Source organism: Pecten maximus, unplaced genomic scaffold (genome assembly GCF_902652985.1).
Source record: "Pecten maximus unplaced genomic scaffold, xPecMax1.1, whole genome shotgun sequence".
Taxonomy (NCBI): Eukaryota; Metazoa; Mollusca; class Bivalvia; order Pectinida; family Pectinidae; genus Pecten; species Pecten maximus.
The window spans coordinates 1-24,472 of NW_022983106.1; the positions used below are offsets into that span (position 1 = coordinate 1).

Here is a 24,472-nt window from a genome sequence, read left to right on the forward strand (position 1 = left end):
ATGTGAGGAGATGGGCCTGGTATAATGTGAGCCTGATATAGAATTTTAAAAAGCAGGCTCAGAGAGGAGCCCAGTGTTTTCCTTTGTTATGTCAATAGTTTGTTGGATGAGCTTCCTGTACAAATTAATCCAGATGTTGTTAACCAAGGGTAAACTATTTCATCAAGGCCTCGATCGTGTCTTTATCAATATATACCTAAACCAAAAAAGGCTGTTCTATAATATTTGCATACTGTTTAGGCTTATTCATAGAATTTTTCATCCAACTTATTCTTAACTGATGATAGTGAAAGAGTGAAAAACAGCCTCGACTACTGAAACTATCGTATTTGATAATTGCTTCTAGATATAGTAGTTAATCTCACCCTCACATACAGAGCGACATCTATTTAAACGTGGACTATAAATATTTGTCAGTCGTGCCTCTGCAGGTCGGACTTGGTTCAACAAGCCTTAAACTGTCAGGGTGTCCAGTCATTAGTGATAAACACACGATCTCACAGGTAAGTCTGATCACTTATAGTTCTAATTGTATGATATCAGTCTTTGTTACTCTTTATCATTGTTTTCTGTAATTATGTAGGTATCCGTACGGATGTATATATAGATCTAACACTCAATTTATCGTTTCGAGTCAGAATTATGATATTATTTGAATGACGCAATTATCTGTGTATGTGCATATTATAATTGTCATTATGTTGATTGATATGTTATGGTCTAATTATGATTTATTAATAGAATGTCGGATATTTAGATTGTCACTTTCATTTTAATTCAATTTACGATGTCAATATTCATTACAATATTTTGAAATTCAATTTTCACAAAAGAAATTATGAAATAAATTAAAAAAATAAATCGAACTTACAACGAATATTGATTAAATTTCAAAGCAATTTCTGTTTCTCTAAAGATAAGTAATAGAATTTTGATTAAATTCATACAGCACATTCAAATGTTTCTCCTTTTAGCGAAGGTGACCGTCACTGTTCCTTCCTTTAATACTGTTTTGAGGTTTTTTGATTCTCGCGTTTTCATGTCCATGAACTTATTTTAATCGCAAATATACATAATAAAATTTATATTGAAACAGAAATTGTTCCGAAAGTTTTACGGTCTTTATCACGTTTTTCGCGAAAAAAATATTCCCGTTTGATTTCTAACCACAAACATATAAAACATCAGGAAAACGGCAGAGAGTAAATTGCTGTGTTAATATTTAACGGCCCATCAATGAATTGTGCTTATGTGTGTTTTAAAGAAATATATAGACGATGGAATAGTTCCATGAAATGGCATACTTCATACACATGGAGATTATGTTACAACTTATAAAGGGTATCTGAAGGATGATTACGATATCATTTAACATAGCTGATCGTGAAATAAGAAGGATTTTTTCTAGCCCCCAATTTTATTTCGTTTTACGAAGAATTTTTACAGCTCGCCAGTTTCTTACTTCATGGTTCTCCTTTCATAACTCTGATATGAAACGGAAACCCTGATAAGTTCTCTGGAACCTGAAAAAATGTAATACACACCGATACGAAAATATATGATACACGTAAAAATGTGTAATGTTTTACGATAGTGTGAGGTATGTAACATATATTAACTGTAGTCAAGGCAGTATTATAATACTGGTTCTATAACCTTGTATTATAAACGCTTGTTTATATAACATAGTTTACCATAAGTCTAAAACCTCCCCCTCACACAGATCACAAATATCATCTATTGAGTTTTTCAGACACAGGGCTCCATAAAGACTGTAAATAATTTGTCGGAATATTTGTATGATAAAATGTAAACAATTTGTGGGAGTGTTAAAATGTCATATCTAGCAGTTTACCGTAAGTTTAAAACCTTCCCCTCACACAGATCTCAAAATCATCTATTGAACTTTGTTGACGCTGGGCTCCATAGCAACCGTAAACAATGTGGGTGTGTTTAAATGGAGTGTATGGATTAGTTAACGAACAATGTAACCGCCAATCAAAACACCAGATACAGTCTAATCTATTCCTGATTGACATTTATCCAGCCTCTGTAAAGGTACCCCGAAATCTGCCTTAATAGTCAAAGTGGTGTACATGTCCACTTTAAATAGCCCGGAGGAAACACACATAATATGTTGACTTAGCGGCGTATACACCTGTATATCGTCACCATTACAGGTAAAATTTCCCAAGCACTATAAGCCATCCTATGTGTAATTACGTGTGTAACGTAACTCAATTAAACAGTGCTAATTACACAATACCATTGTATATAATAGGTAATTAATTCAAAAGGGCTAACTACACAATACCATTATATATAATATGTAATCAATAAGACAGTGTTAAGTTATATGTGTGAATAAGTTACAATTTTATTTAATTAAACAGCGCTAACTACACAATATCATTTTATATAATATATAATTAATAAGACAGTGCTGAGTTATATGTGTGAATAAGTTACGATTTTATTTATTTTGTTCCGTATGTATCAGCATATAGGATTATGTTATGATATATATACATATATTAAACATATTTCATTTTACAAGACGGCGACTAACTACAAACAACATTTCATATAAAATGCAATTGATTAGCGAATACTAATTAAACAATACAATTTCATATAAAATCTAATTAATATGCCAGTGCTAAGCACACCAAACATTTTTATATAACACGTAATGAATTAAACAGCGCTAACTACACAATATCATTTTGTATAATATGTAATTAATTAAACAGCGCTAACTACACAATACCATTTTATAAAAGATGTGAATATCTATAAACTGTGTAATGTAATCCAATTGGATCTTGTTTACAGTTGATTGCATATCAAAAAAACAATACAATGTATATCAGCATCTTTAAAATTCACATTGAGAGTAAAATTGAGAGCCAGCTGTCGATTTTAACTGCATCATGCAGCTGTTGTGTCCTTTTAGAACGTTTCAGTGATGTTAGCGACATCGTACGTCGGTTGTGTCCTTTAAGAACTTATCAGTGATGTTGAGAGCCAAAATTTGATTCTTGGAGGCAACAGAGGAAACTGAAAATATGTCAGCGGAATCTCAAAAACCCAAATTCGGTGGTTTAATAGCCCCTTAATCAAATAATTATCACAATTACAAATGCTTGGTTTCAAAAGACTTTCAAACACAGACGTATGTTCTTAATTGCCCAATCATTCAAATAGATATAAATAAACATGACTTAAGTCGACTGGCAATATAAACAAATAAACAAATGGTAATTGTATGCGTAATATAGGAATTTAAGGAGTGTGATGCAATATTAATGTGTAGTTGCACGGCCTACTAATCAACAGTCAGGTTTCTGTTCAATTTCCTTCCTATATTAAAATGTTTATAGAAATCATAATGTTCAGTTGAATACAAAATAACAAAGAGCAGTAGTAATTTATTTTGGCATGACGGACTGTAAAGACATTAGCGATATTAACAGGCTTAGATTAGCTCCTCTCTTTTATTGACCTTTTCGACGTTCTCTTAGGTATATTACGACTACACCTGATTTTGTATTGATAATCATTAGCACGCGACGTGTGTCTGTAATTATCATATGTTCTCATAATTTTACGGATGTATATTTCAATGTATCTACCCTTACAGAAGTATTATCACGTGACATATGTCTGTCACCATTTCTTTTTATAATAATTCATTGTATCTAATATTACAGCACTACAACACAGGGCAGGATGGGGGCATTCTATGAGCAGGCTGACACGCGGATATTTCATTGTATAAGATCTTACAGTGCTTCAAGCTAGGTCAGAATGGGGACGTTCTGGGGGCATCCTAACATGGGGATATTTTACTGTATAATCTCACAGCCCTACAATAAAGGACCATGACCTAGGGGTATCTGGGGCCTATTGGGGGGGGGGGGGGGGGGGGGGGGGGGGGGGGGGGCGCTCGCTGGCTTGGAGATATTTTATAATTACTTATCTACCGTCTACCACGCTACATTCTAGGTCAGGATGGGGGTGTTCTGGGGCGGTTCTGGGGGCTGACATGGGGTATCTGGGGCCTATTTGGGGGGGGGGGGGGGGGGGGGGCGCTCGCTGGCATGGATATATTTTACTGTGTCTATTCTTTATAGGGATACGATGACATTGGTATATTGTTCTTTATCTAATATTACAGCGCTACAATCTAGGTCAGGATGGGGGCGTTCTGGGGCCACGCTGACATGGGGATCTTCTTCATGGCACTTGGACTCTGGTGGCTGTATAACATCTTCAGAGATTATTTTATGGTAAGTTCGACATGAGTCAATACTACTCGTTATAAAATCTGAAAAATGTACCCCCATAAAAATTCTCACACAAAATATATATCATAACTTACTAAAGAAATGTTCAGTCTTTAACTTGATTGATTTTTCTTTCTATGGGGTAAAAACGTCATAACGAAATCAACTGATGAATATGCATACATAATTATTAGTAAAGCAAACAAATTGATACCGGTTTTACAATTCCGAAATGATACGATCCTGCACTGTACCTGTTTCAGAGTGGATGTGATTTGAATATATTCAGATCCAGGATTAGCTATGGACTGCCGTGTAAACCTCGGATTCCTATCGAAATCATCATGAAACTTCTATTTATAGGCGGAGGTGAGTTCTAGATTGTTACATCATTGACGATATTCCTCGCCTGGGCCTGGTTGTTGCGAAAACATGTTATATTGTATGTAAAACACTACTACTCCGAGTGTAAGGTACGCAAGAGTTATGTCCCTTGTTCTGTACTGTGTTGTTTACGTCTCATCATGATTAAAAGAGTTCCTATCGTATTAATGACTGCCTCTGTCATCCTGTAGCACCACATGGTGCCAGAAGAAACTCCAGTTTGCAGGAAATTTGTCGGAAATCTGGCGGAGGTTCAAACAAGTCTACGATGAATATGAAACAGCCGTTTAGTCTGACGCAGAAGATGCAAAGGTACTTACTTGCTTTCGGGTTTTCTGTGCAATTTGCGAACATTACCTTGTTTCACATGTAGTATGAAAGAGGGAAGGAAGATAGACGTATAGACAAATGTGTTGAATTCTGCAGAGCCGCGAAGGCTAGCGTAATGTAAATTAAAGAGTTGCGAGAATCCCAAGGGTCTAAACGCGTACATGGCACCAAACAAAACAATCGCCCAACGTCTAAATAGAAATAAGAGATCTATACAAGAACAGAAAACGTAGTCTTCATATCTGAAACGTGAAAATGATAAACAAAGAAAAAGGTCAAGTATAAAACATGTTCCTCTTGCATGCATCTATGAACTGTTCTTCTTATTGCAAGTCATGTATTGACTGTCATGGTATGAACCATTTCGCGAAAATATGTAGAAAACAAGTTAACACATGAAGTGCTGAAGGTGACAGTAATGAATATGATAACACACAGTTTTGTAGGCAAGGTACATAAAGCTGAGTCCAAGAGCAGATATACAGAGTGGCATGTGAAAACAACGATAAATGAACAAAGAGTAACATTCAAGCTAGACACAGGAGCAAAGTACAATGTCATTCATCTGAATGTAGCCCAACAGCTGAACATAAAGGACATAACAGCATCAAAAACAAAGTATGAGGTTTATTTTGGCACAGGAATGAAACTGTTAGCAAGAAAGACATATAGATATGGAATAAGGGAGGTTCCACATGGTAACATTCAATATTATTCATACTAGTGAAAGGATTGGAAACCTGTGTCGAGATGGGTCTCATACAACGACTTAAAGATATACAGAAATACACTAACAACACGCGTACACCGGTTGAGAGGTATGAACATTTGTTCTTAGGATTATGATGTCAGGAAAATTTTCACACGTGCTAACACAAAAGGTAAAGTAAAATTGCCAGAGCCTAGTGACGTCCAGGTACAATGACTTACCTTCGGAAATTTATCCCTGATCTATCACTCTTTGACACTATTAATTTTTCGATGTTTTTAGTATTGTTTTCAAGTATGACAGAATATTTCGATATTTTTCATTCGTGCTTCGCACTCGTGGAAATATCGATATTCTGTCATACTCGTGAAATATATGTTATATTAAACGGGAAATCATTTAATAATCTTTATATAGGGCCATATCAACAAGCTTTTCAACGCTTAAAGGAGTTGATTTCACAAACATCAGTACTCCAATATTACAACCGGTCGAGGAGGTTACAGTGTCATTGGGTGCGTCATCGACAGGATATGGACCATACCTCATGTACAATGACGAACCAAATGCATTCTCGTCGAGATCTCTAACAATCTAATTAAAATCTAGATGATCATTCTCACTACGTTACATGAACATCTAACAACATCCCAGAAGGGCCACGTTCTGAGGACCTTTGAGATGTGTGCATTTCACTTTTAGGCCGAATTGGCATTTTTGTCAGTGTCATCGAAGCAAAACATTTCGTCACAGCATCATCTGAAGCAAACCATTTCGGCACAGTAAATAGCTAAATGCTTTATGGGACGAAATGACTTGAACCAAATTTACAGATTAAACAAGCTATGCACTCTAGTCATGCTAATTCGGACATATAAAAATCACTTCCAAGATTCTGGAAGTAGTCATTTGATTGGCTAATCCAAAAGGTCACCCTGACGTGACCCCTTATGGGATATTGTTAGATGTTCATGTAACGTAGTGAGAATGACCATCTAGATTTTAATTAGATTGGATCTCTAAATTATGCTGAAAGGAAATACGCCCAGGTTGAGAAAGAGGCGCAGGCGATAGTGCTGAGAACAATAAACTTCCACCAGTACATTTATGGAAAAAGAGACGGTTAATGTACAAACGTATCACAGGCCATTTGAAAGTTTGTTAAAAAAAACCTCTTATCCAATCTCCTTCAATAATCCACAGAATGATGCTCGAATACAGAAAAAAATAACCTCAGTGTACTAAGTATACTACGATCCTGGACAAGAGACGTGGTGGACGCGTAAAGTCATACACCGTTGAAGGATGTACCGAAAACGGAGGAGTTCAAAATACACGGATTCGTTAGCATATCAGCTGGACAAACTGATGAATTTATTCAAGAGGTCGACAAAGATTCAAAATTGCATAATTAATTTCGATCTTTGAAATTGTTTGTAATGCATGAGTGTTAGTTCGTATGAATGTGTAGACAGGTAAAAAGACAAAAAAGGCTAATGATAACAACAATACTATTTTGTATTTCATACTAAGGTTCATTCAATTATTTTATACATTTTAGGATATAAGAATATGATGTTAAAAATGCATAAAAATATATCAGCTCAATTTAGAAGGGACGGTTAGATTCGCAAGAGTTATATCCCTTGTAATGTACTGTGTTTCCTACGCTTCATCATGAATAAAAGAGTTCCTATCGTAATGACTGCCTCTGTCACCCTGTAACACCACATGACTTAAACCTGGTTCGGGCAAAATAGTCCCCATAGCAACCGGTTGAAATCTGTATAGCAACAAGGAAAATTAACACAAATTGGAACACAATCTGTCCTAACGGAACGTCCCGTTAACAATAGTCACCATAGCAACTGTAGTACTATGGAGTCTGTATTGTCACCAAGGCAGCTTTACCACGAATATACCACAGATATGTTTTACTTGCAGTTATCCTGTTCGAGTTCAGCACGAGTGGCCTACATTTCATCAGCAAAGACGGGAACTTCCGAAACATTATCTACCTCCAGCATCTCACGATGTTTGGCATCTTTTTCATTCATGCACTCGTTGACCTGATGGAATGGATCGACGCCCCTGTACCCCGGGGGTCAGCTGCACTGACTGGGGCATTCGCCTTTGGATGGTGATTAGAATATTCACTTTTATATATTTTTTTCAAGTAATTGCACATGTCGTAAAATGCCGTAATAGGTTTTTTTCTTCTGATGTAATATGAATGTACATTATGTACCATGATTAAGACGGTAATTGACGGTGACATTTTGATCACTATATGATTTACTTTCAAGACTTGATCAATCTTGTGTGTGATTACGCTGTGATATATTTTGTCCTTGTATGATTACGCTGTGATATATTTTGTCATTGTACGATTACGCTGTGATATATTTTGTTTTTGTCCTTGTGAAATTAAGCCGTGATATTTGTTGTCCTTGTAAGATTACGCTGTGATGTAGTTTGTTTTTGATGTGATAACGCTGTGATTCGGTTTGTCCCTGTGATATTACGGTGTGATATATTTTGTCTTTGGGTATCGTCGTTAATCGAGTTGGAGTAAAGAAGGAAATATACCAACACGACGAAATATATCACATTGTCAACACCAAAAGACAAAGTATACACGATCGTCAAAACAGTAGATTGACCTTGTGATATAAGCTTTACTCTGATGTTTTCACAATGCGGTATGTCCATATGTGTTGATGACTGTCATGTATCCTGAATCGTTACAATACCTCATATTTACCTGACATTTACAGGACAGCTCTGTCGATGTACTACCATGTGAAGGTGGGCAACAGGGAACAGGTGGACGTCCTCCTACACACCATGCCTAACTACGTAATCTATATGTTATTGGCGAGCTTTCTGTACGAACATTATCATGGTTACAAGGGAATTCTCGCCCCAACAGTTCGAGCGTTCTCCTCGCTGTTTCTCGGGACCTGGTTTATTCAGGAGGGCTGGGTTCTGTTTGTGCATGATAGATTTCCTGGTAAGTGTACTTTTCATATTAAAATGATAATCGCGAAACAAACAAGAAAAAAAAAAAAAACACCAAAAACAAAAATCAAACGCAGACACCCAAACGAAAATAAAAAAAAAAAAAAACCTAAAACACACACACACACACACACACACACTCACACACACACACACACACACACACACAAACCAAAAACAAAACAGATGCCGACATAATACCCATTTCAACTCATATTGATCAAACGGAGGCAAAAGTAGAAGAAAATATATAATTCCACAGCAGAGACCCTTAAAAAGAACTCAGGAAAAGACGACCAGGCATCCCTAAAGAGTAAGCGCCTTCTGCTTCGTTGAAATCTCATTATCTAAGTCAATAACAAGAATTAGTAATTGTGTGTTACCGATATCAGTAAGCCCAGTGAATCAGTAAGTGGTGTCACGGTTAATTTACAACAATTATGAAGAGATATGAAGAAAATGTATCATGCATGAAACATTTACGATAGGAAATTCACGTCTCTAACTTTTGGTTGACACCACATATTGTATATAATATAATGATGTTTTCTAATCAACATAGTCATAGATAAGGAAGGACAACGTTTTTACTCATGTCCTGTTAAAGACATTGCAGACACGATTTACATTACAAATTATTGTAGAGGAATATCTCCGCAAACCATTCTCAAGCACGTTTTATATTTTACAAACTTTCTCAGAAAGAAAACGTAAAAAGATGAAACAGAGGTAGAGTGATCTAGATTAAGCTATATCGTCGAGGGTACTTACTATAATACACAGGACTATATTGCCTTTGTATCACAAACATATTCAAAAAGAACTACAGCCGGTGACTGGTAAAGGAGGTTTTGATCATGACAGCCAAAATTTTAATAAAGCGAATGCAATATTTAAATTGAACAATAACACAATATCTGTATATGTATACATAATCTCACAATTTCTACATCATTGATAATTGATTTTGTAGGCGGTGAGAAGAATCCGGAATGGGACCTGGCTGATGAGCGTAACGCCCATTTTATTCCCGTCGCCTTCGGATGCCATCTGTTGGTCGACTTTATAATTGTTGCCATTTTATATGTTGTATTGTACTTTGTATACATCCCCAAGTCGAGACTTGCATGTCTCCGTCTCTGGCAGAAATGGAGACCGCTGAAGACCAGTGACGAGGACGAAAATGAATGTCTGCTGCTCGGCAACGATGACAAAGAGGACATGTTTGTATAATCAAGTATTTCCGTAGTACCAGATTCCATAGGACGATTGTTAGTCCTGACGTGGTTACCTTTTTCAATTTCTTTTTTTAGAAATATGATTAATAATGGATAAATGTCGCGTCACCATGACAATTTCTTTTTGCACTGGATCGTTCATTGTGTACGTTGCGCATGGTCGCTCCTTGCATGCATGCGCACTGTTACTCTTCGCTTGGGCGCGCCAATGCGAACTAAGCCATTATTATATGGTGGCCCATTCGTCAAAAACTTGCCTTTTATATAATAATATAAAATGTTCTGATCCGACAACGTGATATGTCTCTGGCTTTCCTGATTCACAGCTATTTCCCTGTGGTTGTGAATCAGCCAATCAGAAGGGACCTTACAAACTTCGACGTTCTTTTTTTTACGTTTTGGGCCTGCCTATGAAAACAATTTAGACAATGGAAATGCTTGTTACAACATGAATTAAATTATTTATTTATATATTTATTTATTTATTTATGAAACTTTACAAATTAGATATATATAACATCCGTATGAAATTCTTGCAATATTTTTCATGTATTGATTTTACAAAAATAACATTTTTCAACCCATTACAACTTGTTTTGCGTTTCTTTTTCAAAGCAGTCATTGGTATATTTATAGAAAATACAATGTACCCAGGATACCTTCATACTTTGAGGGAAGTCCTCCGATGTTGATATAGTATCTAACATTGCAGACCACGTGTAGTTGTATTGGAGAAAAAATACGTATGTATTTAGTCATTAATAAAGGTTTAAGACATCTACTCTAGGACGGAGAAATTGATGCTGGTACCAGGATACTCTAGACAATACCAGATCATATGTTCAACTAACGTTGTAATTGGCGGATATTTTGACCTCGTTTGATCAGTAATGCTTTTAAGTTTTTATCGATTTTGAGGACTAATCCCTATTTCGTTTTCTTATCTTTATTCTAAGTTGTTTTCGTCCTCGTTTTATCGATAATGAATTCCAATAACGGTTTCGTTATTATATCGGATTACTGTAAAAGTGGAAATATTCGCGGTGTAGAATTTCGCTTATTTCGCTATCAGTAAATCTCCGCGAAAATTTCCACACGCGAATATATTTACACATAAAAATACTAAATATAAAAGATACAAGTTAGCGCAAAAATATCTTGACGGCGCGAAAATATCCACACCGCAAACACTTTGGAAGCTGGCTAAGCGAAAATTTCCACACGCGAAAATATCCACTTTTATAGTATATGTTTTTTGTTACAATTTGATTGTTGCTGTAACAATTACATACTTTATTTTTCGTCATCGAATGACAAAACTCAGTGGCTTAAAATGTATCAGAAAAGGTTAAAGATTGGTTATTTACACTGTTTGTTATTCTGTTCTTAAATGGAAGTTTTTTGTGAGGTTGCTTGTGTAATGTAAGACTGGCTTGGTATAATGTTAGACGGGACTGGGATAAAAGCAAAAACAGGCCCAGAAAGGGGGCAGTTCTTTCCCTTTTGTTATGTCAATAGTTTGTTGGAGGATCTTCCTAAACAAATCCATTAAGATGTTGTTAACCAAGAGAAACCAACTTTTTCATAAAGACCTCGATCATGTCTTTTGAAATAGATACCAAAACAAAAAACCAAAACTGCTATTCTATAATATTCACAAAGTGTTAAGGCTAATTCATAGAATTTTTTCATTCAAATTATTCTTAACCGATAAGTGAATGAGTGAAGACAACAGCCTCAAGCACTAAAAAACTCGTATTTGATAATTAATTTTTGGATATGGTCGGGTAACCTTCACCCTGTTATCATACCGTGCGCCATCTGCAGGTCGTGCTTGGTTAAAAGGTGTAAAACCTGACACACAGTTGCGATATCACGGGTCGTATGCACTTGAAGTTGGAATTGAATAATATGTCCCCGCATTATCTATATTGCATCTGAAGTTTTTGACTCCCGGGATCCTTTAGGGTGTATATGATGTTGGTCAGTCTGTATCGACCCAGGAAATAACGAGATCATCTGTGTAATTAACGTACACATTGAAGGATATTGTGGCCTCTCTCGGTCGATTTTGTCCTAATTTAAATGATTGTGAGTACTTATCACGATTTTGATATTACATCAATATAATATGTTGTTTTTCTCCGTGATTTATCGATTTTGTGTAAGAATTACGGTTTTGTTATGGTATCTATATTCTATGTTGTTTTTTTCCATATTTTGTCGATCTTGAGTTAGAATCACGGTTTCGTTATCATATCGGTATTCAAGGTCGGTTTTGCCCTCATTTTGTTATATCTTTAGGTATGTATTGCTGTTTAATTTACATACTTTATTTTTCGTTCTCGTATGAAAAAGTCAATGAGTAAAATGCATCAGAAAAAAATAAGATTAATTATTATCACTGTTTATTATTCTTTTCTTTATTTAAAGTTTGTTTTGTTTGTGAGATGGGACTGGTATAATATTATACGGGCCTGGAATAAATGCAAAAACAGACTCAGAGAAGGAGCAGTCCTTTTACCTTTTGTAATGTCAATTCTTTGCTGAAGTATGTTTATAAACAAATTCAATCAAGATGTTTTTATCAAGATGTCATTGATAAGAGTGTTATTTCCAAGGAATCTCCAGGGTAAATATGACGTTGATAAGTCTGTTATGTCCAAGGATTATCTACGCTACATATGACTTTGATAAATCCGTGAGGTCCGGGGATTCTCTATGATATATATTACGTTGATAACACTGTCATGTCCAAGGTTTCTCCAGGGTAAATATGACGTTGATAAGTCTGTTATGTCCAAGGATTATCTACGCTATATATGACGTTGATAAATCCGTGAGGTCCGGGGATTCTCTATGATATATATTACGTTGATAACACTGTCATGTCCAAGGTTTCTCAAGGGTAAATATGACGTTGATAAGTCTGTTATGTCCAAGGATTATCTACGCTATACATTTGTATATGACGTTGATAAATCCGTGAGGTCCGGGGATTCTCTATGATATATATTACGTTGATAACACTGTCGTGTCCAAGGTTTCTCAAGGGTAAATATGACGTTGATAAGTCTGTTATGTCCAAGGATTATCTACGCAATATATGACGTTGATAAATCCGTGAGGTCCGGGGATTCTCTATGATATATATTACGTTGATAACACTGTCATGTCCAAGGTTTCTCAAGGGTAAATATGACGTTGATAAGTCTGTTATGTCCAAGGATTATCTACGCTATATATGACGTTGATAAATCCGTGAGGTCCGGGGATTCTCTATGATATATATTACGTTGATAACACTGTCATGTCCAAGGTTTCTCAAGGGTAAATATGACGTTGATAAGTCTGTTATGTCCAAGGATTATCTACGCTATATATGACGTTGATAAATCCGTGAGGTCCGGGGATTCTCTATGATATATATTACGTTGATAACACTGTCATGTCCAAGGTTTCTCAAGGGTATATTCGACGTTGATAAACCTGTGACATCCTTTGTTTGGTCGATTTTATGTACGAATTACGGTTTCGTTGTTATGTTGGTATTCTTCTTGGTCGTTGACCTAGTTTTATCGAATATGAGTGCTGATCGCAGTCAATAGTAATAACGATAATAAAATACTTTAGTTACTCCTGATAAACCTGATAAAGCCCATGGCTTATCTCTTTCAGAGTTCTCCGAATTAGTATTTACAACATATACACATATTAAGATTGATGATACTTATAAAGATGAAATAAACTTTACAAATTTAAAATGCATTAAAAGTATTACTTTAAGAACGACAAAATGGCCATAGCCTCATATGCATTCATGCTAATATAGCAAATTTTTTTTAGAAATGATAGACTGTATTCTTACGTAGAATACATTGAAAATGGTGGTCGTTGCCATAGTTTTAGAATTTGTGTACTAATAGCAGTAAATGATCATAGTAATAATGATAATAAGATACTTTAGTTACTCATGATAAACCTGATAAAGCCCATGGCTTATCTCTTTCAGAGTTCTCTGAGTTTGTAAAATTAGTATTTACAACATATACACATATTAAGATTGATGATACCTATAAAGATGAAATAAACTTTACAAATTTAAAATGCATAAAAAGTATAACTTTAAGAACGACAAAATAGAAGTTAAATTAAATGGCCATAGCCTCATATGCATTCATGCTAATATAGCAAACAAATATTTTTTTAAAGACGATACACTGTATTTTAATATAGCATACATTAAAAATGGGCATTGCCATCTAAAAATGTATATCACAGAAACGGGTAATAGCTTTCTTTGTTAAAGTAGTATAATACGATGAGGTATTCGTTAGGTAATTTATTCCAAATCTGACAACTAGATATTGCTAGAACTGAGTCATTTGCTTCGGTATGTATAAAAGATTCTGATCCGACTGGCGGGTAACTCTGGTCTGTGCACTGTTAACAAGATATATCTAGAGCACAAATAATTTGAAACTACATGTAGTCCATTTACACATTTAAATGCAGGTAATGAGTTTATGTACTTGATGTAAAGCCCTACCAGCATCCATTTTAACTATCGAATCATGTGTTTTGATGGAGTGTCAAATGGAGCATCTAAAATGGGGCGTACAGTATTTTTTGTGATTTACGTAGCTTACTCAATAAAAGTAATGTGAGAGCACGGTTAACCTTAGATAAGATTGAATTTATATGGTGAGATAATAACAAATTGTCCTCTATTCTTACTCAAAGTAGCTTTTCGGTTTCCACCTGTTGAATGTTCTCGCAATTAAAATCTAAATTAAGTTTATCACTATCACGTTCATACATCTGTATTCTATGAAGTTTCTTCCCTAGTTTTAAAGATTTCTAGTACAAATCAGGGTTTCATAATTTTATCGGTATTCTATGTGGTTTTTGCCCTCGTTATGTATCTGTTGATGTTGCATGTTCATAATTTATATTTCGTCCTCGTATGACAAAACTCATTGACTAAATATGTATCAGAAAAAAAATCAGATTAATTATTAGCACTGTTTATCTTTTTTTTCTATTGTGAGACTGGTCTTGTATAATATGAGATGGATTAAATGTGAGATGGACTTGATTAAATGTGAGATGGGTTTGGTTAAATGTGAGATGGGTTTGGTTTAATGTGAGATGGGCTTGGTTAAATGTGAGATGGGTTTGGTTTAATGTGAGATGGGCTTGATTAAATGTGAGATGGACTTGATTAAATGTGAGATGGGCTTGGTATTGAATGAGACTGGGAGTCGTTTGATCGATGCTATGCACGAATTCCGGTTTCGTTAATATTTCAACGGTATTCTATGTTTTTTTTCCCCTCCTTTTAATCGATTTTGATTACGAATCACGGTTTCGTTATTTTGTCGGTATTCAATGTTATTTTTGTCTATGTTTTATGGATTTTGAGTACAAATCACGTTTTTGTAAATATATTGGGATTCTATGTGGTGTCTGCTATGGTTTTATCAATTTATAGTACGAATCAGGGTCACGTTATTGTATCGGTATTCTAAGTGGTTTTTGCCTGCGTTTTTCAGTAAAGATCAGAGTTTCGTTATTGTATCGGTATTCTAAGTGGTTTTTGCCTGCGCTTTTCAGTAAAGATCAGAGTTTCGTTATTGTATCGGTATTCTAAGTGGTTTTTTGCCTGCGTTTTTCAGTAAAGATCAGAGTTTCGTTATTGTATCGGTATTCTAAGTGGTTTTTGCCTGCGCTTTTCAGTAAAGATCAGAGTTTCGTTATTGTATCGGTATTCTAAGTGGTTTTTGCCTGCGCTTTTCAGTAAAGATCAGAGTTTCGTTATTGTATCGGTATTCTAAGTGGTTTTTGCCTGTGTTTTTCAGTAAAGATCAGAGTTTCGTTATTGTATCCCGTATTCTATAATTTACAATGTATTTGTTACTGTTTCGTGTACATAATTTATATTTCGTCCTCGTATGAAGAAAACCCATCGACTAAAAATGTATCAGAAAAAAAATATCAGCAATGTCTATCATTGTTTCTTTTGTGAGATACCCAAACCAAAAAAACCTCTATTCTATAATATTCAAATTGTGCTATTGTTTATTTATAGACTGTTTTTATTCAACTTATTCTTTAACGATTCGTAAATGAGCGAAAAACAACCTCAGGTACTGGTTCTATCGTTTAGTGATTGATAATTGTTTATGGATAAAGTAGGGTTACCCTCACGCCGTTAACACACCGAGCGACATATAATACATATAAATATATACATTAAACATATCGACATTAAAATTGTCTCAGTCGTGCTTGTACAGGTTGGACTTGGTTCATCAAGCCTTAAACTGTCAGGGTGTCCAGTCATTAGTGATAAACACACGATATCACAGGTAAGTCTTATCACTTATAGTTCTAATTGTATGATATCAGTCTTTGTTACTCTTTATCTTTGTTTTCTGTAATTATGTAGGTATCCGTACATATCTATAATTATATCTAACACTCAATTTATCGTTTAGAGTAAGAATTATGATTTTACTTGAATGATGCAATTCTCTGTTTTGAATGCGCATACTATAGTTGTCATTATATTGTCTATATATTGCTAATCAGATTTATATATAATATGCGGTAAAATTATATTGTCTGAATTACAGAATGTGGTATAATTAAAGAGGCTTGCCCGCAGAGAGATCAGAAAAATTGGCTAATAGAAAAAGATTTTTTACACATGACAGATTGTTGGAATTGTTGAGTTTTTCATTTTATTTTCCTTATAAAACGCTGAAAAGTGATATTAAAACCTCATTTTTTAAATATTATCTATTTAATCGCAACCCACAATAAGTCCCCGCTATAAAGTGGAGTCTAATTTGATTGACACATCAAAGAAACAAGCACGTGCACAGTGCCGCACAGTGATAACTTCAAAGGCAGCGGCGATTTACAAAGAAGATTTGCCGTTATATTCCATACATTTCCCTCTCAGGTTGAGTTTTAAAACGTCTTTTAAATACATATTCTGTAATTGTTTTCAAGAAATAAAGTCGGAAAGCCTCTAATTTTGTCACATAGAAACGTGTACTGAAGTTTATTTAGTGATCGGAGATGTGCCGTTTACCGGTCCGTCTGCGGGTAAGCCTCTTTAAATTGTCTGATGTATATGATGTGATCTATTAAGATTGTCTTGTTTATAGAATGTGGTATAATTATAATGTCAAAATAATTACATGTGGTATAATTATATTGTCTGACTTATAGATTATGGTCTATTTAGATTGATTTAAAAATGTCTGACTTATAGAATGTCTGATAAATAGGATGTGGTATAATTTGATGGATTAATAGTAAGTGGTATGCTTATATTGTCTGATTATTAATATGTGGTATACTTATAATGATTAATAAACCGTTATGCAATTGTCTGATTAATAGACCGTTGGACAATAAGATTGTCTGATTAATAGACCGTTGGACAATAAGATTGTCTGATTAATAGACCGTTGGACAATAAGATTGTCTGATTAATAGACCGTTGGAAAATAAGATTGTTTGATTAATAGAATGTGGTATTTTTAGATGGTCTAATTTATAGAATGTTGTATAATCAGATTGTTTGATTTATAGAATTGTATCTAATTATATTGTCTAATTATTATAATGTGGTTTAATGAAATGGTCGGATTAATAGAATGTGGTTTAATTATATTGCCAGTATCATTTTATTCAATTTACGATATCAATATGCATTATATTTTCAATTTTCTCAAAAGAAATTATGAAATTGAATTTTTCTTAAAAGAAATAATCAAATGAATTCTAATTAAATTTTAAAGATGTTTCGGCCAATGTATAAGTTGTTGTGCTTATGTGTGTTTTAATGACATATATAGACGCCAGAACAATATCATGAAAAGGCACACTTTGAGATAATAGTAAAACATAACAGAGGGTCAGTAGATATGTGTAGCAAATTTTTCTTCAGGGATGATTGCGATATTTTAAAAAATGTTTCGGCCCTGAATCTATGTAGATCTACAAGGATTTTTTACAGCTCGCCCGATTCTCTAGATCAATTTCAATTCTTCTCACTTGCATATATTTCTCTTTTCATAACTCTCATAGGAAACGGAAACTGAGATAAGATCTATCATATCCGACGACCGGTAACATCATTTACAATCACCATAACACTGTATTATGCTATTCTGCATTTGTGAACCTGGAAAATATAATACACATCGATACGAGAATATATATCTACAAAAAATTACGAGAGTTGGAGGCGTGTAACATATATTTACTGTATGTAAGGCAGTATTATAACCACTGGTTCTATAACCTTGTATTAAAAACGCTTGTTTGTATTACACATTTTACCGTATGTTTAAAACCTTCTCCTCACATAGATCACTAATATCATCTTTTGAGCTTTTTTGACACAAGGCTCTATAGAAACCTTAAAACAGATAGCAATCGGCTTATATGAAAAATGTGTTTAGCATATACACTTCTTTAATTGACATAAATGTGCGAGATATAATATAGAACATGACTCGGCACGAAGGGTTGCTTTTCAAACTATACAAAAATGGATTAAAGGGTAAAACGTAGACCACATTAATATATTATATTATTATTTATACTGATTTTTGTAAGTTATTTCGCCTTTAAGGGTTACATCATTTGTTCTTATGAAGAGCGGGATCTTTGGGGAGGGGGGGGGGGGGGGGGGGGGTCTTTTCTGAAAAAATGTACCTGTTATTTTAATAAGATTTACTAAATGATGTCGAAACGTGAGCTTTCGTAATTGTCACCTAGGTTAATATCACAACACAAGCGGATGACATATGTTTGATAAGTAACAGAAGTGTTGGTTTACAAGATATGGTTACAATTTGCGAAAACTATAGTTTTAAATGGAGATTTCAATTTCTGTTTATAAATGTCAAATAGTTGTTTTTACAAAAGGCAGAAGACAAGTCTTGATAAAAGATGTGTATTGATATGGTAAATCATGACCAGTTGTTGAAAATATTACACACGTTGGCGCTGTTTTGAATGATGAACTGTGTTCATCAGACAGAACCGAGTCTGCGTGTAAGAAATTGAAAAGTTTAATGGTTCTTATTCGATGTGGTGCCCATCCCGGGGCCCTTAATCCTTTAACAGCTGCAAAGATGATTCGGACTTCAGTTTTCCCGTCTTCCCTTTGTGGGTGTGAACTATGAACTGTGAATTGTCTAGAACTGAATTAATTTTGGATTTTGGATTTCAACAACTCGTATTGTACAAAAATATACAATAGGATCAGATTACAGGCTAAGCCTATGTAAATCTTCTCCATGTATAAAGAGATAATTCAAAATATAGATAAATATAACAAATTTGGCAGATTAATATGTACATATGATATAGATTGGTCAATATAGAGATATCATATTTGTACTGATAAGCTGTTAATGGTTAAAGGGAGGTAATAACTTCATTTAGATTTGCAGTATGTAAATCCAGAAGTAGGTATCATTATTTTTAGTATTAAAATTTCAAAGAGATATTAGCTGTTGTTGGAGTGTTTGAATGGCATCAAGTCTTGAATCTATCAACACAAGGGTTTCTTGCTTAAATGTCCATTAACTCCTCCTCCTCTAGCCTTCCACCAAGGTGTGTTAGATTCAGACCGGTTGTCCCAACACCCTCACCAAAGCTTTAATGAATATTATATTGTTAATTAACAATTTGAAAATTTATAAGTAAATTTTATTATGTATAAATAAAATAAGAGTGAATCAATTAAATGTAGACACACATAAATCAATCCACCTATGAATTTATCTAAAAATTAATCTTTGAAGCAAGTTGTTGGTACAATGTCAATACATTATAAAAATTGTAAACAGATTCCGGAATGTTGATATTAGAATCATCAGGTAGCTCGTAATTTCCATAGGTCAGTACTTTCAGAGGAAAACGTTGTGGCTTGTTTATTTTATCCCATAATTGCTGCCTTTGTTGTTCATATAGATAGCATTAACACAATAGTGATATGAAGCTTCCTCTGTTATATATGTATAATGGTAAATCTATCTGATGGTCTTTATATCTCTCAAACTTTAAGATGCTTGCATTATTTCGAATTTGACAAAGAATAAAATTTCTTTCCTTCTTCCTTTATTTTTACATACATTAGTAGTTTAATTAGTACCTTGTTTGATGTGGAAGGTAGAAATACTGGTTTTAAATATTCAGAGTCCAAGGAATTAAATTCACGCAGTATAGTTGGGAAAAAACGGGTAAAATAATTTTCAGATCTACATAAAGGAGGAAAGAACAAGCGTTGTCTAGGAAGATTATGTGTAGAGATTTCTGTATCATTTATGAATTGATTGACAATATCACTGAGGTATTGGGGTGTAGTCTTAGGCAATATTTGGTACATTGATATAAGTTTATGTTTATTGCGGCGGTTTTCAAGAGTTTCCCAACCAAGTTCTTTGTAAAGTGTGATGTGTGATGTTCCTTTCCTAAGCCCTGTAACAATCCGTGCAGCTTCTATTTGAACTGCTTCGATTAACTGTTTACATGCATTTTTACAATTGTCTCAGACTACATCTGCATACTAGTACATAGTATTGGTCTGATGAATGTTATATACATAGTAATTAATGTATTTCTATCTAATTTATATTTCAAACTTTTAAGAATATTTATGCGTTTTTACGATTTCTCTAAAATGTATTTGTATATGTTCAGACCATGACCCATCAGCCTTAAAAGTTAAGCCTAGTTGTTTAGGAGTTTAGGAGTTATCTATAGGAGATTCTGAGAAATACAACTGAGGGATAATTGGAGGGTTTTCTTGTGGAAAGAACAGATTTTGTTTTATTTTGGTTATATTTTACATCCCACTTATCAGCCCATAATTTGATGTTTTCCAAATCAGTATTTAATGTATCAGCTATGAAATCTGGTTTACCGTCTATAAGTGCATACGGAGATTTGCCATCTGCAAATAATCTCACTGCATTGCTTAGAGTGTTGGGCAAATCATTGATAAACAAACGAAATAGAAAAAGACCAAGAACTGACCCATGAGGGACCCGAGAATATACATTTGTGAACGAGGAAAAGTATCCTTCAGTAACAACTATTTGCTTCCTATTTGAACCAATTTAGCAGATTTCCAGTAATACCATAACATTCTAACTTTTGCAGTAATCCAATATGCCAAACCCGGTCGAATGCTTTACTTATAATCTTACCTCTGAGAGTACAAATTACTAGTTATTGTATGATAAATGGACAAGAGTTGATTGTTAGTAGAGTCGCCAGGTATGAATCCATATTGGTGATATGATGTCATTGATATGATGTCATGTTCTTTAATATCTTTAAAAACTGTCTTTTCCATTATTTTGCTAAAACATGAAGTGTTTGGTGATAATTAGAGATGTCACTATGTTTTCCAGATCCTTTATATATTGCACTTACATTAGCCATTTTCCATTTATCTGGTATACTACCTGTTACTATTGTTTTATTATTAAGTAGGTATCAAGGGTAAATAACACTTTCAAGATTTTTAATAACTTTAGGGAGTATTTCATCTGGTCCAGATGACCTGAATTATTCAAGTTAGATCGCCCGCTAACTTTTATCGTAAAATCCATTCAAAGGTTAAACACTATAGGTAGCAGTGTACAGTAAAAATGCCAAATTCTGAAAAATATGGCACATGTTTTAGATATGTAAAGATTGCCAGTCAACCTTACATATAACCTCTAATAAAGTATATATATTTGAAATCTGTACAACATTTGCAATTTTAATAGAGCTCTGAAGGATAAGTAAACTGATATTTTCTGTGATTTTTAGAGCTGTGAATACCATGGTAACAGCTTAAAAAATTCTCAAAAATTGCAAAATATTATGATATTTGACCCAAAATGGCACAATTCTCTACACAATTTTTTTTCTGAAACATGTTTAAAATTAAATATCTCTATCCCAAAGACAGAATTAATCTTGTTTGGACATATGTTGTAAATTAAGTTTTTCCGCTATCTTACCTTTTCTGTGGGCTTCCATTTTGCGCTGTAGGCGAAACTAAATTTCCTGTGTAAACACACGTTCGGAAAATCCGGATATTTAAAATCCGGAACCAATTTATTGATTTTTGTTTTAATAAATGTGAAGTCTGTATGTACTACTTCATACTGAATATACCAATTATAGTGTACATTTATTTTTTCATTTTTTATGCATCATAATACAGGAGTTATTTGCTTAACAAAAAAATTGCCCATGGCCAGGCTGTCTTACTGTGGTGTGCTACCATAACTGATCTGGTCAGCGTAATTGGATAGACATTCATATTATATGGATATCAGAAAACTTTCGTTTCTCGATTGTCTTTGTAAACTTGCCAGTAAATACTTAACTCAAACGTCTAATGATGCAGGGCCCTGCAGGTAGGGGGTAAGAATTGTACCTGCTGACCCCATTGCATGATCGTAAGAGGCGACTAAATTTCGGATCTTATCTTTTCTCTTCTTTCTGAACAACTTTTTTCTTCCTAATGTCTCCCTTGACAATGCCTCACTTTTGGCCTTTAGTTGAGCGTTCGCCGCTGTGAGGAAGGCTTTGGGTCTGTCCCCTAGCCGAGACATACCAGAGTCTTTAAAAATGGTAGTTGATGCTCCAGCTTAGCGCTCAGCATATTAGGAGTGGGACGACTGGTTCGCCCGTTGTCTGTATAATGTGACCGAGTGTGGTGTGCTGCTGGGTGTCTTCGGCAGTATGCTTCAGTGGGGTAGCACTATAAATCGGCAAAAGTTCCGGCCTATCACAAGGAGACTTTACACGAACATACCGCAGCCTCCCAAAACATACATACGTATTCGCCACACGCATGCATGTCGCACGCACGGGAGGCCGTCCTTAAATGACCTTAGCTGTTAATAGGACGATCAACAAATAAACCAAACTAAACTAATGATGCATCATTTGAAGGAGTCTTTAGCTTTATAGGGGCACGATGACATGGAGATATTTTTTTTTTTTTTATAACTTATATTTTTATTCAGTTTTCAAAACAAAAAATACATACACATGACACAATTTGACAATACATTCGTTCCTTTTACCTTCATCCATTTTTTCATATCACAAATTCAAACACTCTTGATACATATAAGCATCCATTGCATACTATTTCCTTTCATACTTATTCAAGTAATCATATCTGAATATTTGTATAGTATGAAAGTATATATATACACACATCATTATGACTGACATTTATATCACTGTTTGTATTTATTTATTTTCTTAGAGAAAGAAATATATTTTATATGTTTCTTTACAATCAAAACAAAAGATAGAAATGTGTATTTTTTTTTATTAAAGGAGGGAGATGCATGATACAGACCAACACAAGACAGACAGATACCACAGACAGACAACTACAAGGATAGACAGATTGAAGAAAAAAGAAAAAAAAAATACATATATATATATATAAACACATATAAGACATCTATTAGGACAAACAGCTAGACAGACAGACACCCGACGGACAACTATAAAGACATCCAAACACGAACAGATAATTGGAAAGACAGACAGATTGACAAACAGACAAACACAAGACAGACACTTCAGACTTACAAAAAGGCCTTCGGAAGAAAGAAAAAAATTGATAAGTGAATTGAAAACACTTTTAAGAAATACTTGCTGAAAATATCTGATAGAATTTTATAAATGTCATTGGCTTTTTACAAACAGTCAGAGTTTGAGAAGAAAAATATATTCAATATAATAAATACTTACAAAAGGAGAACCTTTTTCCATTTTTCCCAACCTTTGTTAAAACATTCAAGAGAAGCTTCACCCTTCCCAATTGCTGCATACTTTTTGACATTGTGGTTTTCTCTTATTGAATTGATAAGAGCATTTAAATTTAGGGTAGTGTTTAGACATCTGGTTTTATAGATATAATGTTTAATGATGATGTTAATCTCATTATCAACTTTATTATACACATTTCTAACTGATGGGAGTCCAAATATAAAAGACTGTTTATTCATAGTAAAAGGAATTAAAAGTGCATCCAGAAGTATTTCTAGACTCTGCAATAAATCCTGTACTTTTTGACAATCCCAAAAAATATGTGTTATGGTTTCGGACTCTGAATTACAAAATGTGCAAAGAGGGTTTATAACAATGTTTGCCTTGAAAAGCAAAGAATTTGTTGTCAAAATATTATGTAAAATTCTGTATTGGAACCACTGAAGTTTTGAATCATTGGTTATTTTGAAAGGAAGATAGAATATATTTCCCCAGACAGAATCATCAAAATCATAATTATCAGCCCATTTTTTTCTACCAGTAGGGATTTCATCATTCTTAGACAAGATTTTATATAAATGTCTGGTTCCCTTTGTCCTGTTAATGAATGGTTCTATGTTAAAAGGAATGAAGGGGAGTATAAGTTTTGTATCTTGGATACTTTGTATATG

The 24,472-nt window shown here is 34.2% G+C and overlaps 1 protein-coding gene across 1 annotated transcript; it reads left to right on the forward strand.

The window, feature by feature from the left end:
- The first annotated feature begins 374 nt into the window (after positions 1-374).
- On the forward strand, positions 375-10,555 carry LOC117321482 (transmembrane protein 45B-like). The gene is made up of 6 exons (XM_033875896.1): positions 375-503; positions 4,181-4,292; positions 4,553-4,658; positions 7,657-7,852; positions 8,490-8,725; positions 9,707-10,555. The coding sequence occupies exons 2-6, from the start codon at positions 4,200-4,202 to the stop codon at positions 9,964-9,966; spliced, it is 891 nt and encodes a 296-aa protein (XP_033731787.1). The 5' UTR covers positions 375-503; positions 4,181-4,199; the 3' UTR covers positions 9,967-10,555.
- The last annotated feature ends 13,917 nt before the right edge of the window (positions 10,556-24,472 follow it).

What these genes read in the sequence shown, in the direction of transcription:
- LOC117321482 (XM_033875896.1), top strand. Translation starts at nt 4,200, where the DNA reads ATGGGGGCGTTCTGGGGCCACGCTGACATGGGGATCTTCTTCATGGCA. An exon ending in TCTTCAGAGATTATTTTATG is followed by an intron (nt 4,293 to 4,552) that starts GTAAGTTCGACA and finishes TACCTGTTTCAG; the next exon opens with AGTGGATGTGATTTGAATAT. An exon ending in ACTTCTATTTATAGGCGGAG is followed by an intron (nt 4,659 to 7,656) that starts GTGAGTTCTAGA and finishes TTTTACTTGCAG; the next exon opens with TTATCCTGTTCGAGTTCAGC.